We start from the raw sequence: 20,232 nt of genomic DNA, 5'->3' as shown, positions 1-20,232 counted from the left end.
ACCAGCGCTTCCTGTAAACAGCAGGGCTGGTGGCCCATGCACAGCTACCACCGTGTAATTGAGGCTCTCCCCAGCCATGCAAAGGGCATGTGACAGGGCTGGTTTGCAGGGTGGATGTGGCTGTGTCCAAGGGCTAAATAATGGAAACGCCTGATTCTCTTCTGCATCCAGCCGGGAGAAGTCAGGGCTGGCTCTGATGAGGCCAGTGAATAATACAGGTGTAAAACCAGCACATGTGAGAGCATCAGACCTCCAGCAATCATGGTTAGGTCAGCGCTTGAAAGCAAAATTGGTCTATTTTATGGGCAGTGAGGTCCTTCCAGCATGTGTTTGCACTGGTGCTTGCTTTTCTGTGCAGTAGCCATGTCCCATGCATGAGCTGTGACTAGACCTTGCTCAGCCCTTTATTGCCACGTCTGTCCTAAAATTAAAGAAAGAGATGGAGGGACTCTGCTAAGTGAAGGCCCTTCTTGATGTTTGTTGCCTCATGGGCTTGATCCTTTGTGCTCTTGTAGGTGAGAGGCTTCCAGATCCTCCAGGGTGCTCTGACAGCACGGGAGGTTTGACAAGGCATTTTTCCAATCAAAATATCTTCAGCTGTTTATGAGTCCAGTAGCTGTAAGATTTGGGTATCAGATACCCATCCTCAAGCGAAAGAGAATCTACTTTCCCCAGGTGAGTTTGTGTTAAACCGGTGGTGGGTCAAAGAGGGTTGTGACAAGAGCTGGGCTGTGCTTTCTGGGTGGCACAGCTTTTCCCCTTGTCTGAAAGCTCATCCCTCTGGGTTTCTGTTGACCACTCCACAGATAACCTGAGTGTCCAACAGACCATTTCTGCAGGAACATCTTTGCTCTCCATGTATCTGGGGCTCTCACTTGTGCCTGTCCTGGCCATCCTCGTACATGGGGCATCTGCATGTGCCTGGCCGGAAGATGACGGTGTGAGTGTGGTGATGGAGGTGGTTGTGGAGGTGGATGGGTGCCATCCTGCCAGCCCTGCCAATCTTTGCAACTTGCAACATTAATGCTTGTGTATTTACACAACCATAGGAGGGGTCTTATAACCGGACCTTTCACACATGCTCCTTCCCTGCATAGCTGCTTCCAGAAATCTCCAGGTTTCAATCCATTGGCTATTTCAAGTAAGTCCCAATTTATTCATTTTCTTCTCATAAGCTCCCCACAGCCAAGCCATGATAGCTGAGGGAAACTTGCTCAGTCTTTCAGCATTAACGTCTCAATTATCAGAGCACCGGCTGCTTCCATATGAGGATTGTGTGCGTGTGTGTTGGCACTCCTTAAAGTATTTTCAGAGCTGAAACGCAAGCAGAGACTCAGTTTGGCATGGCATTGGGAGCACTGAAAAGAAGTGCCAAGAGGGAAAGGCCAACCTCAATTTGTGTCATTTAATGCCATTTAATATCTGTCTCCTTGTTTAGAATGGGACAGTCAATAGCAGATATGTAGTAGAGCTGAGTTTTTCCACTAAATGCTAATGACCCAGTTGTATCCCACCATGGTGCTTGTATCACAGGGAATTGTGTGCATCCTGCAGCTGGCTGATGCACTGAGACATGAGCAGTGGGCATCCTGCTCTGCATGCTCTGGCCTTGACTAAAGGAAGCTGGGAGGGCTCATGTGAGAACGCAGGTGGGAAGTTTGAGTTTCTGGCTGCCCATGCAGCTCCAGAATGACTAAATGTTCGCAGGAGTGATCCCAGCGTATCCCATGGAGATCGGATGGGGAAAGATAATTTCCTTGACCCTTGAAGAAGTGGGAATTGCTGGCTTTTTTCATGACCATTTTTCCCTGCATTATCACCAGGCTGAGCTGTTGGCTGAAACATAGCCTTATGCAAAATCAGACTAAACCAGAACTCCCTCAAGCTGTTAGATGGTTCCCTGAGTCCTCTTCAAAGCATCACAGGTGTGGATGAAATTGCCTCATTCTGTATGTATTTATGCCTGCTCTCATGGATCTCCTGGCCTCAGGCTGACCATGTGCCTCCACTGCTCCATTTTATCTGACAGAAAGGCTTTGTCCAGGCAGCAGTAGGAGCCCTTGAGACCTGAAGCCAATAACCCTTGCCTGGAGCCGGTCCCTTTGGCTCCAGGCTCTGCTGAGTTTGCTGGTGGAGAAAACCACTGTGTTGGATCAAACCACTGTTAAAGGAGACTTCACAAAAGTGAATATTTAGTGGTCAAGAAGAGCTGCCAGACTCCTGCTTTCTCAGTAACTAACAAAAGTGCTTTTAAACACAATTAATGTGACGTCTTGCTAAAGACTGAAGGAAATTGGAATTGAGACATTTGTATTTTGACAGTCTCTGTGGAAAACTTCTGTTCAGACTGGTAGGAATGAAACCAATAAATTTCTGAAGAAACTTTCTGAATTCAGCCTTCTAGATAATAGATAGGCTGTTCTGACTGCGGATAAATAAACTCTGTTTTTATAAGCGTTTAAAGACCTTTGGGATGACGAAGTGGAACATACTTCTAGTCCCCAAAGATGGGAAGTGGCTTCTGAGTCAAATGCCCTCCTGTGCCAGGGCTCATATTTTAGGCTGAGATCACTCTTTTGTGACTTGTTGACAGGTTTTTTGTTGTACTTTGAAGAAAAAAAGGGAAAACGTCCCAGGCTGAAAATAGCCGTGAAACATTCCCCAACTGCCCAACCTGTTCTTCAGGAAAACTTCCCAGGGAACGTAAAGTTCCAGCTGCAGCCCCAAATACACCAGCTGAGAATGCCTGAGCATTGCTCACCTCTTGTGGTGAAAGTGACCACCTGGGGAAGGAAGATTTGGTTTCCATCAGGAAACACTTAGAAGGCGGAGTCTTAAGGCAGGAAAGGTGGGAGCAGCTCACTCCCTTTCTGCCTCCCCCTCTCATGAAGAACCTACTTGCAATTCTTGCCCTCCCTGGCAGCAGCTACAGCCATCCCAAAGGCAGGTGATGAAAACGCTGGATCAGAGCTCATGGTCTTCTGGAAAAGCAGGGCAGGTCACTGCATTTGTGCCAGGCTGGGGCTTAATTCTGCAAAGTCAAACCAAAACAGATGCAACCCTGAGCTATGGGTGGTGAGCAACACTGAAGCATTACTACTAAGCTTTGTTTGCTTTGTTCTGGGTATCTACTGGCTGATGTGAACTGCTGGGTGCGTTGGACAGAGGCCAGCAGGATATGCTTAATTTGAGCTGAATATAAAGTCACATTTCTGGAGGAAAAAAGATGAGTCACATCTTCAAGGTGAAGCCCAAACCAGGCTGATGGACTCCAAATGGATGTGGGTGCCTGCAGTGGCACATGGCCAAAGGATGGTCCTGACCCAAGGGTGGCAAGCTGGAGCAATATGCTTTAAGGTCAAACACCAGTGTGATAGCCAAGTTGCTGAAGCTCAGAGAAGAGGCACCAGAACACTCCAGGGGGCTGCTCAAGGAGCTCTTGTCTCTCAGGTTCCTCAAAGAGAAAAGGAAGGGAGAGTGGGTCAGGGCTTGCAATGTGCAAAGATGATGGAAATGGAGGAGTAATGGGATTTATGAGGCAAAAATCTTACAAGAAAAGGGCACCCAATGAATCCAGCCTCTGAAAAAGGCTCTATTATTTAAAAGTCATTAATCAGGGAAGTAACTTAGCAAAGCTTGTGCCGATCCTCCACTGCTGAGAATGTTTTGATCAAGATTGATCCTTGCTCACCAAAGCAGATGCTCTAATTCATGCGGAAATGAATTCAGGACTGAGCTGCCCCAGGGAGGAGCCTGGATGGCTGCAGCAACTCACCCTGCCTTTGAGACTGGGTCAGGGAAAGGCAGTTGTCCTTGCCAAGGAGAGGAGGGTCTGGAGGAGGTGCTGAGGCTTTGGCTCATGCAGAAGATTGCCCAGGAGCAGGAAGATGCGGCAGCATCCCTCCAGCTTGGCACATGGGCACAGGGGTGGGGGCAGAGGGGGCTTTTTTCTAGCAGGGGAAAAAAATAATGTTCTTGCAATTAAGCGGCTCACACTCCGGCTGGCTGCGGGAAACGTGTGCTCCTGCCACCAGAGACACCACAGTTGCTACAGCAACTGCAAAGCACAGAACCTTACCAACAACCCTCCCTCTGCCACCCTCCCAAAATAAGGCAGACCAGGGAAAATGATGAGGGGGAGACAAAGCAGCTGGTAGGGATGACCCTTGGCAGTTGGGGCCAGGGCTGCTTCATGCTCTGCTCCTGTCCCACTGTGGCCAGTGTCCAGGCACCGCTGTGTTCCCATCAGCCCTGACGAGCACTTGGTTTCCAGGTCAATATGATTTCATCCACTCAATCTGCAACCCAGGGGTGGCCGAGCAGAGCATGCAGCTCCCCAGTCTGCTTCCCAACCCAGACATCTCCCCTGCTGGGATTTGCAAGAAGGCAATGCTGGGTCAGGTCCTCAGCGCTTGCTCATCTGCTGGGGCTGGTGCAGGAGCTGTCAGGATGAGGATGCAATGCCAGGGATGCTGCGGGGAGCACCACAGCAAGGGGAGGCCATGGAAAGCTAAAACTGAGCTGTGCTTTGCAAGCACCTGACATCTCATTACTATTTACATCCTGCTCTCTGTGGTCCCCAGCACTGTGCATCCTGCCTCGGCAAAAGCGCGTGCTTTCCCCCGGTGCTCCTCTCTTAAATTTTTAATGGCAGGAGGAAGAGCTGTTTTAAGAAATGCTTCAGTGCTTCCATCTGAACAGAAGGTTGTTTCGGGTGGCTGTTGCAGACAAGAAAAAGCTTGGGCTGTAATTTTTCAGGATCCTTCAGCTATTGAAGGGACGGCAGCATGATGATGCAGAGTAGTGGGGAAAGGAGAGGTGCTTTAGGTGCTTGGAGAGAGTAAGGACACCTGGTGTCTGTCCTGCATCCTCTTCCTGACTCTATGATGCTGTGGCTTGATTTCTTACCTAAAACACTTGAAAGAGTTTTCAATTTTGGAGCTTTAGTGGAAAATGCTTGAAGATCACCTGCCCCCAGATCTTAGGTGGGCACTCTGTCCTCCCCACCACCTCTGGATGTGTCAGGTTTGTCAAGTGCCAAGGGTATAACAGAGATTTAAAGGCATCCACCTGCCAGAGACTTCCTAAGGATTTATTGGAATTCATGAAGTGGTTTGAAGAGCCTGCATAAAATCATTGTGGAAGGAAATGTGTTTTAATCCTGGCCAAATCATAAATCAGGCCATCCTTAATACAAATGACTGTTTGAGATGAGGGTGATACAAGAAGGGAGGGCTGCGCTTCTCCTTTATTTGGCAGTCCGTGTCTCAGTCCATCCACTCCTGTGGGGATCAGCTCAGTTATTGATGATACTCAGAGCAAACCTGCACATCAGGGTGTGGGAGGGCAGCGGGGCTAAAGGAAGTGTTGCCACAGCCTGTATTATCTTATCTCCCCAGTAAAGCCCATTACCCCCAGGGCAGCTGGTGTCAGGCTGAAATTGGTGGCCTTAAGCACCATTTCCAGAACAAGTGACGTGTATTTAAACCAGTCAAACAGCCCAGGCACAGCATGCATGGTGGTCTGCGCTGGGCTGGGGCTCAGAGAAACACAACCGAGTAACACAGCCAAAAACCACATGCAAAGTGACATTAAAATGCAAGTTTTCTTAGTGGGAACTGTGAACTCCACAACCAGCCTGTTCGCCAATCCCAGCCCCTTCCCATGCAGCTGGGGTGCAATTAGGTTTTCATTTGAATTATGCGCGAAGGAGGGTGTCAGTCGTTTCTCAGCACTGACTTTGTGACCGGGCAGGGCAACTGGGCTGCTCAATAATTTATGTCAGTATCAGAAGAAGGTGTTTGTTGAACTTCCTTTTGCTGCCACCCAGGATAAGAAGCAGCCTTCCAAGAGAGATGGGCTGATTGCAGTGAGCCCTGAGAGCATGCATAGAGCACAACAAGAGGTATTTGCTTTATTGGTTTTGATGGGGATATGATTTCTTCATTGGCATGACCTACTGAAAAGATCCTGATACAAAACCACAGTTAAAATCAAGCAGCAGATGCAGCCGGGTGGATTTCTGCACATCTAAAGACAGGAAAAGAAATAGCACAAGATCTGCTTGGGGCTGCAGAGAGGAGGATTTCACTGCTGCTGAGCAAAGCACGCAGCTATCTCTGCATCCTGGGAAAGCTGAGATGGTCCATGGCTGTAGCAGGCAATCCAGCCAAAGGAAAACATGGGGGGGTGCAGGGGAGCACCACCAGCTTGCAGAAATTAGAACTGATTTACCATCCTATTGCTTTCTGTGCACTAGACAGTCAGGGAAGTGAGATTTTTAACCAAATTCTTAGAAACATAATGGTAGCCTCCTAGAAGGCTGGTTTTCACACTTTGCACTGCTCTTCTTCCATCTCCAGCAGGCAAATGGCTCCCGTGCCCACATCCATACGTTGTAAGAAGTATAAGACAAAGTGCTGGGAGCAGCAGATAGAGATGCCCATACTGGACCGGGTCCTATGTGTTTTCCTTGGCAGTGGTCTGGCTGCCTGCACAAGACTCTGGCCCAGCTCCTTCTGCTCCTGAGGGTGAAAAACTCCTGAGGCTTTGCTGATGGAGCTGTCAGAGCAAGGCCAACCACATCAGGCCACATCCTGCCCTGCTGAAATAAGTGAAATCCATGAGAATGTTACTATATTGGCAGAATCAGCTGTTCCTTAGAAAAATATTAAGCTCGAGCGAGCAGCTTAGGAAATGCCCCTGCTGCTGGAAACTGGGAAAGTGCCAAAGGAGAGGCTTCTTTTTACTCTTTCTCTAAATATTTACTCCTGGCAGGGTCAGATGCAACAGCCAGGAGTGGAGGGATCTCTGCACTGCCCCCGGCAGCTTGATAGCAGATAGCAAAGCATTGCATAGCTGTAAATCCTGCAGGAGATGCCTTCATCCCAAGGGGTGATTTGAAACCCATCTCCTAACGCAAGTCAAAGGAGAACAACGGTGCATTCCTGCCCCTGTATCATCTGTGTTAACAAAGAAAGTTTTTGGAGCCATCAGCTAGGGGTAGTATCTGTCAAAAAAGCCTTCCTGCCCTAAGCCACCTCACCCAAGAGAACAGCGCAAACCTGAACTGAACTGAACATCCCTTGTCATTTGCACCTCTCTGGGATGGGGTCTGAAAGTTGCAGAAAGTTTCTGGTCCTGGAAAGTCCCAAACCTCTGTCCCAGGGCCCCCCCTCAGCCATCCTGTTGAGTCCATTAAGCAAAAGAGTGTTAATGTGCTTCACTTACTGGAAGCTGCTGATGTCGTGTAAGCATTATTTTAATGGATGCTTCATTTATTGCTGCACCCATTGAGCAATTAGCAAGTCCTTCCCTACTATGTGTTAGCTTCCAGCATGGGATTTCACTTCAGGTGAGAAAAGCATAACCCTGAGCATCATCCTCATGCTCAGAGGGAGCATGGAGCACACAGCACCTGGCAGGATCAGGCCCTGCTTCTCTCCTTCCCCCTCCCCAGCTCTGCTTAAGCAATAACCTACTTTCTTGCTTTGCAGAAAGAACATCTTGGATTACATGGCTGCAAATGAAAGGTTTCAGTCATAGTATCAGATGAGCTGCAGGTAAGCAGTGGGTTTAATGTCAGCTTGTTTGGCAGCTTCTTTATTCCCTCTCCGCTTTGCACAAACAACCCGTTTTTGTGTGGAAGTTCGTTTTCCTTTTTAGCTGCAGCGTTTGTCAACATGGCTTCCCAGTAATCCTCTCCACGCAGATAAAGGCGAGCCAGCAGCCAAACTGGATCCCTCACCTTGAGGCTGAAAACCAGCCTGCTGCCTACTCCAAAACTAATGCCAGTTCATTAAAGGACTCTCCCCTCTCTCACAGTCCCTTGCTGCCAAGGAGAAGGGTAGAAGTTGTGCCCACATGATGGATTCTAAATCCCACGTGACACTCATTTGGCCTTAACTCCATCCTAATTAGCCCTATGAAATTAAGGCAAATGCATCAAAACCCAGGACTCCAGGGGGTCTGGGATGGCAGAGTGTCTTTCTGTTCGCATTAGGAAAATCAGGGCATCATCCACCAAACTCCAGCCTAGGATATAGGGAGGGAAAGAGTAGCTTTCCTGATAATTCACTTTGGTCGCCTCTGTCCTTTATTTGCTCATTCTCTTTTTGGCCTCACAAGGCCCTCGGACCAAGATATCTAAACACTATATCGCTTTATATTAAAAAGCAACCCACAGAAACAAATTTCAGCATGAAGCTGACACAGGCCAAGCTGCGTGCCCTGTGGGTTGCCAGTATGGGACCCTGCCCAGTGTTTGCACTGCCCCAGTTTAACCAACAAAGGCAGGAGAAGGGGCTGACTGTGCCAGGCGGAGCAGCACCCACCTTCGCAGCCCCACAGCCGGCTGCTTCCCTTCGGTGCCTGCTGGTTTGGAAGACTCTTAACTTGCAGCCTCATTAACCGCTTCATTTCTGCTAATTTACACTATCCCACCCCCAACAGCATCATGGAATTCTCCAACAGTGTGAAGGCGGCATGAGCTGAATTGCCTTTGCTGCTGAGCTGAATAGCATCAGTGCTCGTTTTACTGCTTAAAAATCTTTAAGGAATCAATCAGGTCGATGAATAATCCAGTTTAAAAAATCATAACAGAGATTCTGGCTAACTGGATACAACACTGGCCTGAATTTGTACATCGAGAGATGAACCCTAATAAAAAAAAAGGGCCCTGCACAGCACAAGTTTGGTGCTGCACAGGTTGAATGTTGGTAAGCAGCTCTGTCCATACCCCTGCGCCTGCACAGAAATGGTGCCTGGGTTCAGACAACCTGCACAGGCAGCGATTTCTTTTTCCCCAACTTGTGGCTCTTGAACCTCAGCAGCTCTAAAACATGCCATGAGCTCACAGAGGACACATGCAGCCTGTGAGGTGCATCACAGCCCAGACAGCTCTCCCAACAGCCGGGGCTCCGTGTCCTTCTTATCATAAATTCCTCTGGGACAGGGTTGCAGGGATTGCTAGGATCTGAGGAGAGAGGAGGCTGGCTGGAGGTGAGACAGGTTTATCCTTGAAAGCCTCCATGCTGCAGAGCCCAGGGCTGCGTTTGGCAGCCTGCATGGGGGAGATGGTGGTGGAGGCTGAAGGCTGCCTTGTGCTGTAGGAACTCACCAATCCTCTCACCAGCCAGCTAAATTGGAGATAAAGCTCCCTATTAACAATGCATAAAGCAGGCCAAAATATGAGCACCTTCCCAGGTGGGAGGTGAAGTAAAAGCTCAAAATAACTTAAAATAAATCCTTCTTGTGCTCCTGGCTAGAAAGTGGCTGTGTCAGAGCTCCCCATAGCATGCCTGGCTGCCTGATGGGAGAGCGGGGTGCTGAGCAAGGCTGTGCTGCGCTTTTCAGCACGATGGATGTGAAAATCAGGTCAAAAATAACCCCATCCCAACGTCAGCAGCAGAGCTGAGAGGAACCAGAAGTCCTGAGCTGTTTCGAAGATGCGTTAAATAATAAAGCAGAGAAATGAATAAATTAGCTCAGCATCTATTTAGGTCAGTCCTCTCTGCTTCTCCCAGCCGCCTACGTGTGCCTCCTCCCCGCCGCGATCAGCTGCTCCACACATGCTGTGCCTGCGGATCTGCTCGCTCCTTCCCAACAGCCGGGCTCTTGGGAAGTGCAGGTTGAGCAGGTGTCACATCCACTTCACCCCGGCCTTAGGAAGCGGCAGGCAAACTTCCTTTTCCATTACCAGGGCAAAAGTATTCTGGAAAATCCCATTAAAGCAATAAGCGTGGGCTGAGCACACACGGCTGCTCCCTTCCTGGTGTTATCCCCTATGCACAGCCCTGCACGGATGGCCTTGCATCTGCCCAGGAGCCGTGTCTCCCTGCTCTGCCTGCTCATCTGCTGCTCGGTGCAGCCTCTGGGTAGCCTTGGTCATCCATTCCCAGCTTCCAGCCACAGCAGCACCTCCACCTTTGCAGACCATGCTTCCCCACCTTGCAGGTGCCCCAGGCTCACTTTCTGTGATTGAAGTCGTCATTTGTTGATTTGGGGACCAGGGTGATTGACACAGAATAACTGTAACAGCTTTTAAAGCCCTAAGCTCCCCTTATGTTAGTCAAAAGCCTCCAGAAAGATGCAGCTACCATGCAGTCCTCTCTATATATCTTTGTTTACATGTTTCCCAAGCCTGAAAAGCCCTTTTTGATGTCTAGAACCTCTCATGGTTCTTGGCTACCAGCAAGCTGGATAACCAAGTAGGAATTTATCTGTATCAAGGGCTGCTCCATCTCAACCCAGAACCTGCATTGCCAAAACTTAAAAGGAAACACAACTGAGCTGGTCCTCCCCAACCCTGCAGGTAGCTCGGGAAGGTCTTCAGTGATGAGCCCAGCCAGAAGCATCATCCAGGATGTAGGCAATGGAAAATGAGATGTTACTAAGTTTGGCTGGGCTTAGCTGGCTCCTTGCGGGTCCCAGCCTGTGAGTCACCGGTACGTGGGCCACCAGCACTGCCTCCCCTCTGGAGGAAGGAGCGGAGGTGGAAAAATAACAAGAGGAAACCAGCTGTTAGTAGTGCCAGCTCTGGGGAGAGTGGGAAGAGGTGGCAGGCCTGGCGAGAAAGGTCACGGCTGTGTTGTTTGCTGCTGCCTGATTTTGCTGCTTGCCTTCATGGTGGGAAGCTGCTTACAGGAACACACTTACAGGAACACATGTGCAGAGGGTCTGGGCTGATGTGGGGAATGGTCTCTGTGGGGGAATGAAAGCCTCCAAAGGCAGCCAGGAGTGATGTAGCTTTTGTGTTCACAGTCCCTGCTCACACCTCTCTTCTGGATGCTCCTCTGATTTTGATGGGCTAAGGTTGATTATCCGGTTGAAAGAAACTTTGGCCCACCTGCAAACATTGTAAAAGAAGATACACTTTGCAGATGTACTTGGAACAAACACATCCATCTCTCCACTGTGGCTAAACACCAGTGCAAAGTGCTTGTTTCCTAGTCCCTGCCCCATCATAGCACTGATGCCCATCTATAGCTAACCCAGGGACTCTCTTGCTGTTTGTGCTGATCCTTGGTGACAGTGGTGGGAGAGGGAAATTCAGACAACTAGATCATGAGCCAGTGACCCTGTTCCTCGTCCAAAGCCAATGCAATGAAAATATTGCTGAGGGGAATAAAAGACTGCATCTCTCCAGCCTCTGCCAGCACCCCAGCTTTCCTGATGTGCTAACTGGAGTACACCCAGCGGAGCACATAAGCCTCGGCTACTGTCCCCAGGTCCCTGCCATCAGTCCAGGAGTACTTGCAGGGCTGTGTCACAACAGCTCCCCATCCTGTAGGAAACCCGTGGCTGTGGGTCAGCATTTCTGCTCCCCTTTGCCTTGCAATAACTCCTGCTTTTTTGAATCCTTCAGTCTGACGGCTGCCACCAGTTGCCGCCTTTTTCTCTTACCTCCTTTTGCAAATGCACAGAGCCAGCTGTTTCGCCGTTGGCAGATCAGCACTTTCTATAAGTGAAACAGTATTTCTTCATGTCTTTAAGAAAATTATAACAGCTGTCAGGGAAAAAAAGCCACAGCAGGTCAAGAGGGAAAGTGCTGTGTGGGCTGTTATTCCCTCGTCCCTTCTCCCTGACTAGGACCAGTGCTCCCACTTTGAGCCCAGGGCGGGATCTGTTATGCTCAGGCTCCCTCTAGTGCCTCCATGTGCTGATGTCTCTGCTTCTCCATGTGGCTTCTCTGGAGGCGTATTGGCCATTTGTCCTGGGGACTGTCCGGCACCCTCATTCCTGTCCAGCATTGCTAGCTCGGGCTTAACAGCACAGCCAAGTCCTGTTTGCCCACAAGCTGGGAACAGCCCCAAAACTGCCCCAAAGCCACCACATCCCACCAATGCAGGGACCTCTTGGGGACCTGCCAGCTAGCGCAGCCTCTGCTCGCTGGGGGAAAGGACAGCGATGAAGGTGACCATACCGTACAAAACGGCCGTGGCGGAGTTGCAGCCCTGCACACTGCAGCTCCGCACCAGTGGTGTCCGAGGAGAATGAGGCAGGAAGGGTGATGCTGGAGGTGGACACCTTCCCTGCGAGCCAGCTAGGACAGCCAAAAGCATCGCTATGCTCTCCTCATTGCTGATAGCTCTGCACGAGGGATCAGCTTTTAGTCCATGTCAAGCAAAGCCAGCTGGACTCCTTCTAATCAACATCTGAAACTCTTATCCCTGATTTTGTCCACTATGGAGGGTCCACATAGCAGAGGCTGCCTGTGTACCAGGGCACAGGAGAGCTATGCTGTCATGCTGTGTCCAGCATCTTACATCAGTACAGCCTTTCCTTATGTTCTTCCTGAGGAAATGGGGAGGAAATTTCCCAGTGTCTTGGGAAATGACTGGCCTCAATCTCAGTTCAAGCCTTTCTTGTAAAACTCAGCCCAGCTCAGCTCTGGCATCAGCACTACACTGGGCAGCCAACAGCCCTGCAAGCACCCCTGTTTCACAAAGCACCACGCAGAGGTGAGGGCAGCCTCATTTTCTCACTTAACAAGGAGATGTTCTTTCGTATACCCGTGAATTGAGGCAGCTACTGTAACTGCAGATATATATACAATCAGAACAAAATATTGCATCAGATGGCAACAAAATCCTGCCATATCCTGGTTGGGGTGGATTGCAGTGTTTTCCTGGAAATCAGTAATATTTTCCTGATTTATACCCATGGAGTGCTTGGCTTGGGCGCCGAGCTGCTCTGAGTCACTGGCATTACTAAATGGGGGCAGTTATGGAAATTCATTACCCTAAGTCCAAATATCAGCTTCCAGAGAGGGAGAAGGCAAGATTAGAGGAATCTGCTGACATGCGGTGTCAGCATGAAAACCATGACAAACCTAACAGAGATCAATTGGCATAAATGTGTGTGATGCAAGGACATCGAGATAATGCAGTTGTCAAAGGCACTGTGAGATTTTTACTTTAACCTATGATTTTTCCATAATTGTTATGCAGGTGGAGTAATTACCATCCTATTTAATGAGCACAGCTCCTTTAATAGAGGACACTTGGGCTAACATGCACTAATTAAGTTTGTAATCACTAGAAGTATGATTGAAGGTTTTGAACTGGCCAATCATTCTCAGTCATACCGTAATTAGAGACATTGCTGCTCATCAGAGCACAGGAGAAATTCAAGGGGTCTTGATCCTGCATTGGATCATCCTTTTTACCTGATATCCTGCATTGTTTTGCAGTGGTTTATAAACCATCCTAAATACATTACTCTCAGCCTCATAAAGTGAATGCACTTCCAGTTTAATTTTAATAATTTGTCTTACAGGTTTTGTGTATCACCTGGGCATTAAGCACAGCTTCTCTAATCCCCATCTGTGTGAGTGCTTGTCTCATGAGGCCCCAGCAGCAGCTGCGAATGGCTCCCAGGGAGCTCCAACAGCAATAATTGCAGTGAGATACTGAAAGAACTTGAAGAATATAGCTGAAACCATAAAATAAACCCTTCTGTTTCTTCCTACAAAGGAAGGCTCAGAAAGGAGTGAAAAAGATCAAGAGTTTTCATGATCTAATGGTTAAGGGGACCTGGCAGCCTAGTTCCTTCTGCAACTCAGTGGAGGCAAACCTACCTCTGAGATTCGGTTTTATCTTCCACTTCCACAAAGGGCTTGGCTCTTTGGGTTATCAGGAAAGTCAGGCTTTCTCTCTGGTGGTGGCTGCAATTAGCTGGCCACAGAAATGTCTGAATATTTTGAGACCACAACTCCCTACAATGGAAAAAATTTTTAAAAACCCAGAGTTTAAAAAGTCAGAAGTTTGTGTATCAAGGAGGATTTTGTGGAGAACCTCACATTTCAGCTGCGAAATGCCAGGAAAAAGAGTACTGGCATTTTCATCTATTTTTACACTATTTGTTAATAACAGTGGCCCAGAGCAGGAAGAAAAGAAAAAAGAAAAGAAAGAAAAAAATACAAATACAATTTTCAAGACTTTTCCCCATTTTTTTAATAGGAAGAGCTTGTTCGCAGGTATCCAAACTTGAGGCAGAGTAGCTCCGAAAGCAATCAATCACTGAAAAAAAATACCCAGTTCTCTCTTCCATGTCCTGGTCCAGGGACTTTGGGCTGGTCTTTGCAGTGTGAGTTATTTTAGGCAATTCACTTGCGCCTCTCCTCTTAAAATAAAGGCAATGCCATAAAAAGATGGCAGTATTTTTCCATTCAACCACAATGTGGAAAAGCCTGGCCTTTTTTGCTCATTTTTCAAAGGTTCTCATCTGAAAGCACAGCAATCCTTGACTGAAATGCAGCAGTTTGAACACTGATTCAACCCAGCGGGCTTGGGCAACCTTGGCTTTTGGTTCCCCTGTTTCTTTTCACACTTCTCCGTGGGAGATGCCTCAATCCATAACCACAAATGCCTCCCCGTGGCGTCACCGCTGGCAGCCCCACAGCCAGCACTGGTGTTCCTTCACAGCCACTATCACAAATCCTCCTGTGGTTGGGGTAGCAGAAGCTACCATGAGACTTAATTCCAACCCTTGGCCATCGGCAACCCCCTCCAACTGGGCTGCCTGTGCCAGCAATGCCTGGCCTTGATGTCAGCAAAGGAAAATCCCATTAGTGTTCTGGTTTAGCTGGCACCTTGGCAAAGCAGCTGCAACATGGACAGACACAGTTTCATTTGCCCATCTTAGTGATCATTTTACTGTCTTTCAGGTACGAAATTGTCTAAGTCTTGGTCTGTATATTTTGCAGGAGTGAGACTTTAACCTTGTGGGCCAGTGTGGCCAGGCATGGTCAGACACAGCACAAACCCGCCGGCGCAGCTGCAGGCATGCTGGGCCCAGGAGCAGTGGGTTTGGGCAGGTCACAGAAGTGCACAGCCAAAGCTGCTTATTGTCAGGGTTTGAAAATGAACAGAGCCGTTCACAGCCTTTCTGAAAAAGCCTATGCTCCACACAAATGAGCGCTTAATGAATCTGCTGTGAGGAAAATATGCTATGTGTGATTTATTCATAGAATCACAGAATGGTTTGGGTTGAAGGCACCTTAAAGCTCATCCAGCTCCAACCCCCTGCCACGGGCAGGGACACCTTCCACTAGAGCAGGTTGCTCCAAGCCCCTGTGTCCAACCTGGCCTTGAACACTGCCAGGGATGGGGCAGCCACAGCTTCTCTGGGCACCCTGTGCCAGCGCCTCAGCACCCTCACAGCTCTTCCTGCTGGAGCACGACACGCACAGCTGAACGTGCAGGTGATTCTGCCTCAATTCAGCTGCCCGTGGGCTGGAGCCCCTTGCCTCGGGTGGCCTCGGGTCTCGGCGCCGCTCGCTGTTGCCGCAGGGCCCGGGAATGGCCTCGTTGGTGGGGAACCTTGGCGGGGGGCGCGGACTGTGTTGGTGGGGAACCATAGTGTGGAGGAACTCTGTTAGTGCAGGACCGTGCTGTGGGGGAACCATGTCGCTGAGGGACCGGGGTACGCCACGTCGCTGGGGCCGCGGAGCCCTGTTGCTGTGGGTCCCTCCCCGCTCGGGGGGCCGGGGCGGGAGTAGAGGCCGCAGCCACCGAGGCCGGTGCCCGTGCGCGGGGGGCACAGACCGGCGGTGCGGGAAGGGGAGCGGGGAGGTGGGAGGCTTGCGGGCGGAACTTCTCCGTGGCGGCCCCTGTTGCGCACCGGAGCGGAGCGGAGTTCCGGCCCGTCGCCCTCATTTCCCAGGAGTCCCCGCGGCGCGCCCTTCTCTTTCGGCGCGGCGGCAGCGGTGGTGGGTGTCGCGCTGCTCCATCCGGCTCCATCCGCGCCCGGGGCCGCGGCGGGCGGCGCCACACGGCGGGCCCGGGGCTGTCGTGGGCCGGGCCGGGGCGAGGCCGGGGCGGCGCGGTCCGGCCCGCGGGCAGTGGTGGCGGGGAGCCCCGAGGGGGCTGTGGGGATGGGGGGGGGGGAGCCGGGCCGCGCCGCTCAGCTGAGCCGTGCATTTCTGTCCCGCAGGTGCGACCATGGCCAAGTCGAAGAACCACACCACGCACAACCAGTGTAAGGCGCGGCCGGTGCGGGGCCTGGCGGCTCCGGGGGGTGGCGGTGTCGCTGGGGGCCGCGCTCCGCTGAGAGGTTTTAACCGACTGGTTGGACCCGCTCAGTCGCGGCAGCCCGATGTTCCTTGCGTTATGTGTTTGTTTTGCAGCGAGAGAAGGAGGTGGTGGTAGGTAAGGGTTGAATGGGGTGTTTGATGGAAGGAGCTTTGCAAGAGACGTGACTTGTTTGGGTTCAATATAAAAATACTATAATCAGAGAAGAAGCTCCATGTGTTAGCATGTTGCTGAATGGCATTCAGCCTGTGGTCCTGTGCCGTCCAGAGATGACCACAGTGATAAAAGAGTTCTTGTTTGGGTTTTTTTGTTACTGCTGTAAGTTAGCAGAGTTCACAGAGTAGGTTCTGCTTGGGCTTGCACAGTGCACGATGGTGGCCTTTAATGCTAAGTACAAGTGCTTGAGCTTCTTAATGGCTGAGGCCTCTTATTGTGCCAGTGGTGTTGCTGCTGGTATATTGTTAGTTGATGAGGAGCCTGAAATCCTTGGATTAGAAACCCACAGAAGTGCAGAGGGGTGAGAACAGAGGTGTGTTATTAATTTGCATTTAGTTTGGACGGGAGGGGTTAGAAAATGTTCTGTTCACCATCATTTTGGTAGGGTCATCTGGACTTGAAGGTAATGCAGCAGTGTTAACTTGTTTTCTTGTCTTTGTTCGTAGCCCGTAAGTGGCACAGAAATGGCATCAAGAAACCCAGATCCCATAGATACGAATCTCTCAAAGGGGTGAGCATTTCTGTTGATATTCCCATGCTGTTATTTTACTGAGGCTTAACCATGGAAGAAGATCCAGTATTTGTATTATTTTGGGTGGTGTATTTTTTGCAGACCGGGGTTTTGGGTGTGTCAGATGGCCGGAACCACTGTGGGTTTCTGTTTTGTCTTTTGCTTACCTTACATACAGCTGTGATATTTCTGACCCGTGTGACATCCACCCTTGTGTGTCTGTTAAACTCTTTCTTACTTATTGGCCAATTTTGTCTCTGTCCTGTTCAGGTGGGTGTCACTAACTGTTGCTTCAAGTGAAACAAACCTATGTCAGTTGGATAGCTCTTCTCCCTTTTTAGTCCTGCTTGCTCTCCTGCTTCCTGTATCTTTCACTGTTATGTTATTATCCTGTATTTACTATTTCCTGTTGTACTCATCCAGAGAATTTCAGTCTGAAGATTAGAGGAATTGGCATTTCTGGACAGTATGTACAAGAATGGGAGTATTATGCTTTTTCTGAGATTAGACAAATGATATAACAGGATCTTCTTTCACGCTTGAAAGTGAAGACAGGACATTTTGGATTTGGGGAGGTTTGTGATTCTGTTTGCTTTGTAGGTGTGATGATTGGCTTTTTGGATGTGACATAAAAGCTGGTTTTCTGCGTAGCTCAGGGAGGGTTCAGCTCTCTCCTGCAGACGCTCCAGCAGTCTCTGAGTTTGTCTCCTTGCACTGAGCATGAGTTAAGATGACAAAATCCTGATACTGGTGTGTGTTGGCTAAAATGCTGTTCACAGTAAAATAGAATCATAGAATGGTTTGGGTTGGAAAGGACCTTAAGATCATGTAGTTCCAACCCCCTGCCATGGGCAGGGACACCTCACACTTGAAAAATAGCAAGTGTTTATCAATGCAAGAGCAGTTGATAGTTCTGAGAATTGGTCCTAGCTGTGACAGGAGGCATTGGCTAGCTGTTAGCTGACAAGAAAACTGGGGAGCAGTTCTTCTGTGTTGGTGTTTTTTGACTTTAATGTAAAAAGAAAAGGCCTGAGGAAGTGGCATTGGTCTTTGCCCAGGAATTCCGTGTGTATGTGCTCACCTGCCAAGGCTGGTTTGTGATACTTCAGATCCAGAACATATTGTGTCAGGGGAATGAAATTTGTCTTCTTTACGGTTTTACTTGTACTTTCTGTGTGCTTATTGCTGAGGTTTTTTGCGTGTTTGTTTATGGAAATGAAGGGAAATAGCTAGTTAAAGCATGGTTACAGATGGCTAAAAGAATTTTGTTGATGTAATATATCAGAAAAAAGTCTGAATTAATCACAGCCAGCATTTGGGAATAATTGGAGCAATCTGGAGATTTATATGTTTTTTTACATATGTCCCTTTTACAGCATGGCTTATTTTTCCTCATAGGTTGATCCCAAGTTCCTGAGGAACATGAGATTTGCAAAGAAGCACAACAAAAAGGGGCTGAAGAAGATGCAGGCCAACAATGCCAAGCAGGCTGCTCAACAGAAAAAAGACTGACGTGGTTTAAGACAAAGAACCAGATTTCCTATTGGCATGCGTGTTACAGCATTTTTGTAAAAAATAAAATTGGATGTAACAAAGTCTTCGCCTCCCAAACTTGAGGAGCACCCTCCAGAAGCCTTCTTTGAGTTGTATTTTAGATGCCAGTTGTGCATCAAGCCTGTGTGTGGTTTTGTTCCCTGTCAGATCAAGCCAGCTGGAGCTGTTAAAGAGGTTTTGTGTTGTCAGCCTCCAACATGGAAAGTAAACCAGCTGTTCCTTCTCAGAGCTTTTACACTGTGGTTGTTGGTAGAGGTCATGAGCATGTGGTAGTTCAGTCTGTTTTCAAGTTGTGAAATGGTTATTAAGCTGTAAAATTTAAGCAAGAAACAACTTAGTTATTTCCATACAAATTGAGGCCAGTGTTGCCTGGACTTTTAAGTGATGGTATTCAGTACAGGTAATACTATTTTTGATACTAGTGTGCATGTTCAGCTCACATACCATGGTTTTTATGATAGTCCCTAGAGGTGCTACAGCAAGATGAGATTTCCAAGGGCTGTTGTGTGTCTGCTGATACGCTGTCCAGGTAAGTTAGTTACAGCTGTGGATATCCTGAAAAATGGGAGGGTAGTGAGTGCTAGCAGTGGTGTTAGAGATCATAGCAGTTAGTGTTAGAATTTGTGTGGTCGTATTCTGAAATAACTTGGAAGTATTGAAATATTAATGGAGCTACCATAGGAATTTGAAGGGTTTCAGGCTATATAAAATACACGTTTTTCATAGATACTGTATTTTAGTGGACTTTTCATTCCAGTAACAAAAAAAGTATGTATCTGAAATGTGCTGACTGGTGAGATCAAGGGAGTGACATTCAAAAGCCCAAGAGATGCTGTGGCAGGGTTTTGTTCCTGCTGTCCTCCTGCAGGTCGGGAGAAGGCTTCGCTCTCCATGTCCCACCAGCCAGTAAAGCTGGTTCAGAAGGTGCTTTTTTATTCATGAAATGAGCCATCTGTTAAAATGCAGCAAACTGCTCCTGAAATTGTAATTCCAACTCTTGTCCACCCGGTGGTGTCAATCCACAGATCGTCACAAGGGCTGGATGTTTGCCGGCATCTTCTGCAGCAAAACACCTGCTGAGCTAAAAAAAATAATCAACTGAAACATCCAGTTAATGTATTTATTTTTTAATAGTTAAGCCAATTGCCAAAATGCAACGTTATTTTGAAACAAGGTAAATATTTTGAGTTCTTTGTGGCTTGATTTCAAGTCTTTTCCCAGTTCCCAGTTTTGAGTTGGTTTTGACTGATGAAAAATACCACTGAGCAATAGAAAGAGATTTACTAACTTAAAACTCATGAGGGCTTTTAAAGTCTCAGGGACATCTGCAACCCTCAGCTGTCTGATTCCTGCTGTGTGCATCTCCTGGACTGTTGTGGATGTTGATGTTTGTTTACAAAGGTGATGTGTAGCTGTGGTTCAGGTTAGCATGCGTGTCTGGTAGCCTCAACTGCTGGCCCAGAGATGCCCAGCAGCCCCTCTCTAGGACTGGCAGAGAGACCTAGCATAGGGAGATACCCCTTGGGTTGCTGGTGTTGGAGGAGACTGTGGCTGGTCCAGCTGTGTAAGTGAAGGTCAGTCTGCTGCAGATGTGTGTTGTGACAAGAAGTGTGAAAGAAAAAGCCTCTGAACAGAGCACTTGGTGTTGACAGGCTACACCTTCCCCCATGTGTCTGCAGATCTCCAACCTGGTTTAAATTCTGCATTTTAAATCTAGCATTAAGACTTTTTTTAATTTTAAAAACTTGAAATTTTTAAGAATTTGCCTACAAACCGCCTTGGTGTCTTCCCCAGTGGTTGTGGTTTGAGGGAAGAGAGGCAAGGGTCAGGCTGAGGAAGGGATGTTGGAGCGTTAACGAGAAGCAGAGGGGAAGATTTGGGCTTCCTGTGGCTCCAGGCAGCTCCCCTGGGCGTGCC

General features: G+C 48.7%; 1 protein-coding gene across 3 annotated transcripts; it reads left to right on the top strand.

Moving 5' to 3' along the window:
- The first annotated feature begins 15,410 nt into the window (after positions 1 to 15,410).
- Positions 15,411 to 18,393, top strand: RPL29 (ribosomal protein L29). 3 transcript variants are annotated; one of them, XM_030500345.1, is made up of 4 exons: positions 15,411 to 15,463; positions 15,937 to 15,981; positions 16,697 to 16,761; positions 18,160 to 18,393. In XM_030500345.1, the coding sequence occupies exons 2-4, from the start codon at positions 15,945 to 15,947 to the stop codon at positions 18,271 to 18,273; spliced, it is 216 nt and encodes a 71-aa protein (XP_030356205.1). In that variant the 5' UTR covers positions 15,411 to 15,463; positions 15,937 to 15,944; the 3' UTR covers positions 18,274 to 18,393. The 3 variants fall into 3 exon arrangements, with proteins under 3 accessions (XP_030356205.1, XP_030356206.1, XP_030356204.1); XM_030500346.1 differs by having other exon boundaries at positions 15,413 to 15,467; XM_030500344.1 differs by having other exon boundaries at positions 15,413 to 15,712.
- Positions 18,394 to 20,232: the final 1,839 nt, after the last annotated feature.

This window comes from Strigops habroptila, chromosome 11, assembly GCF_004027225.2.
Source record: "Strigops habroptila isolate Jane chromosome 11, bStrHab1.2.pri, whole genome shotgun sequence".
In the NCBI taxonomy this organism is placed as follows: domain Eukaryota; kingdom Metazoa; phylum Chordata; class Aves; order Psittaciformes; family Psittacidae; genus Strigops; species Strigops habroptila.
This window is presented reverse-complemented; position numbering and strand designations above follow the sequence as displayed.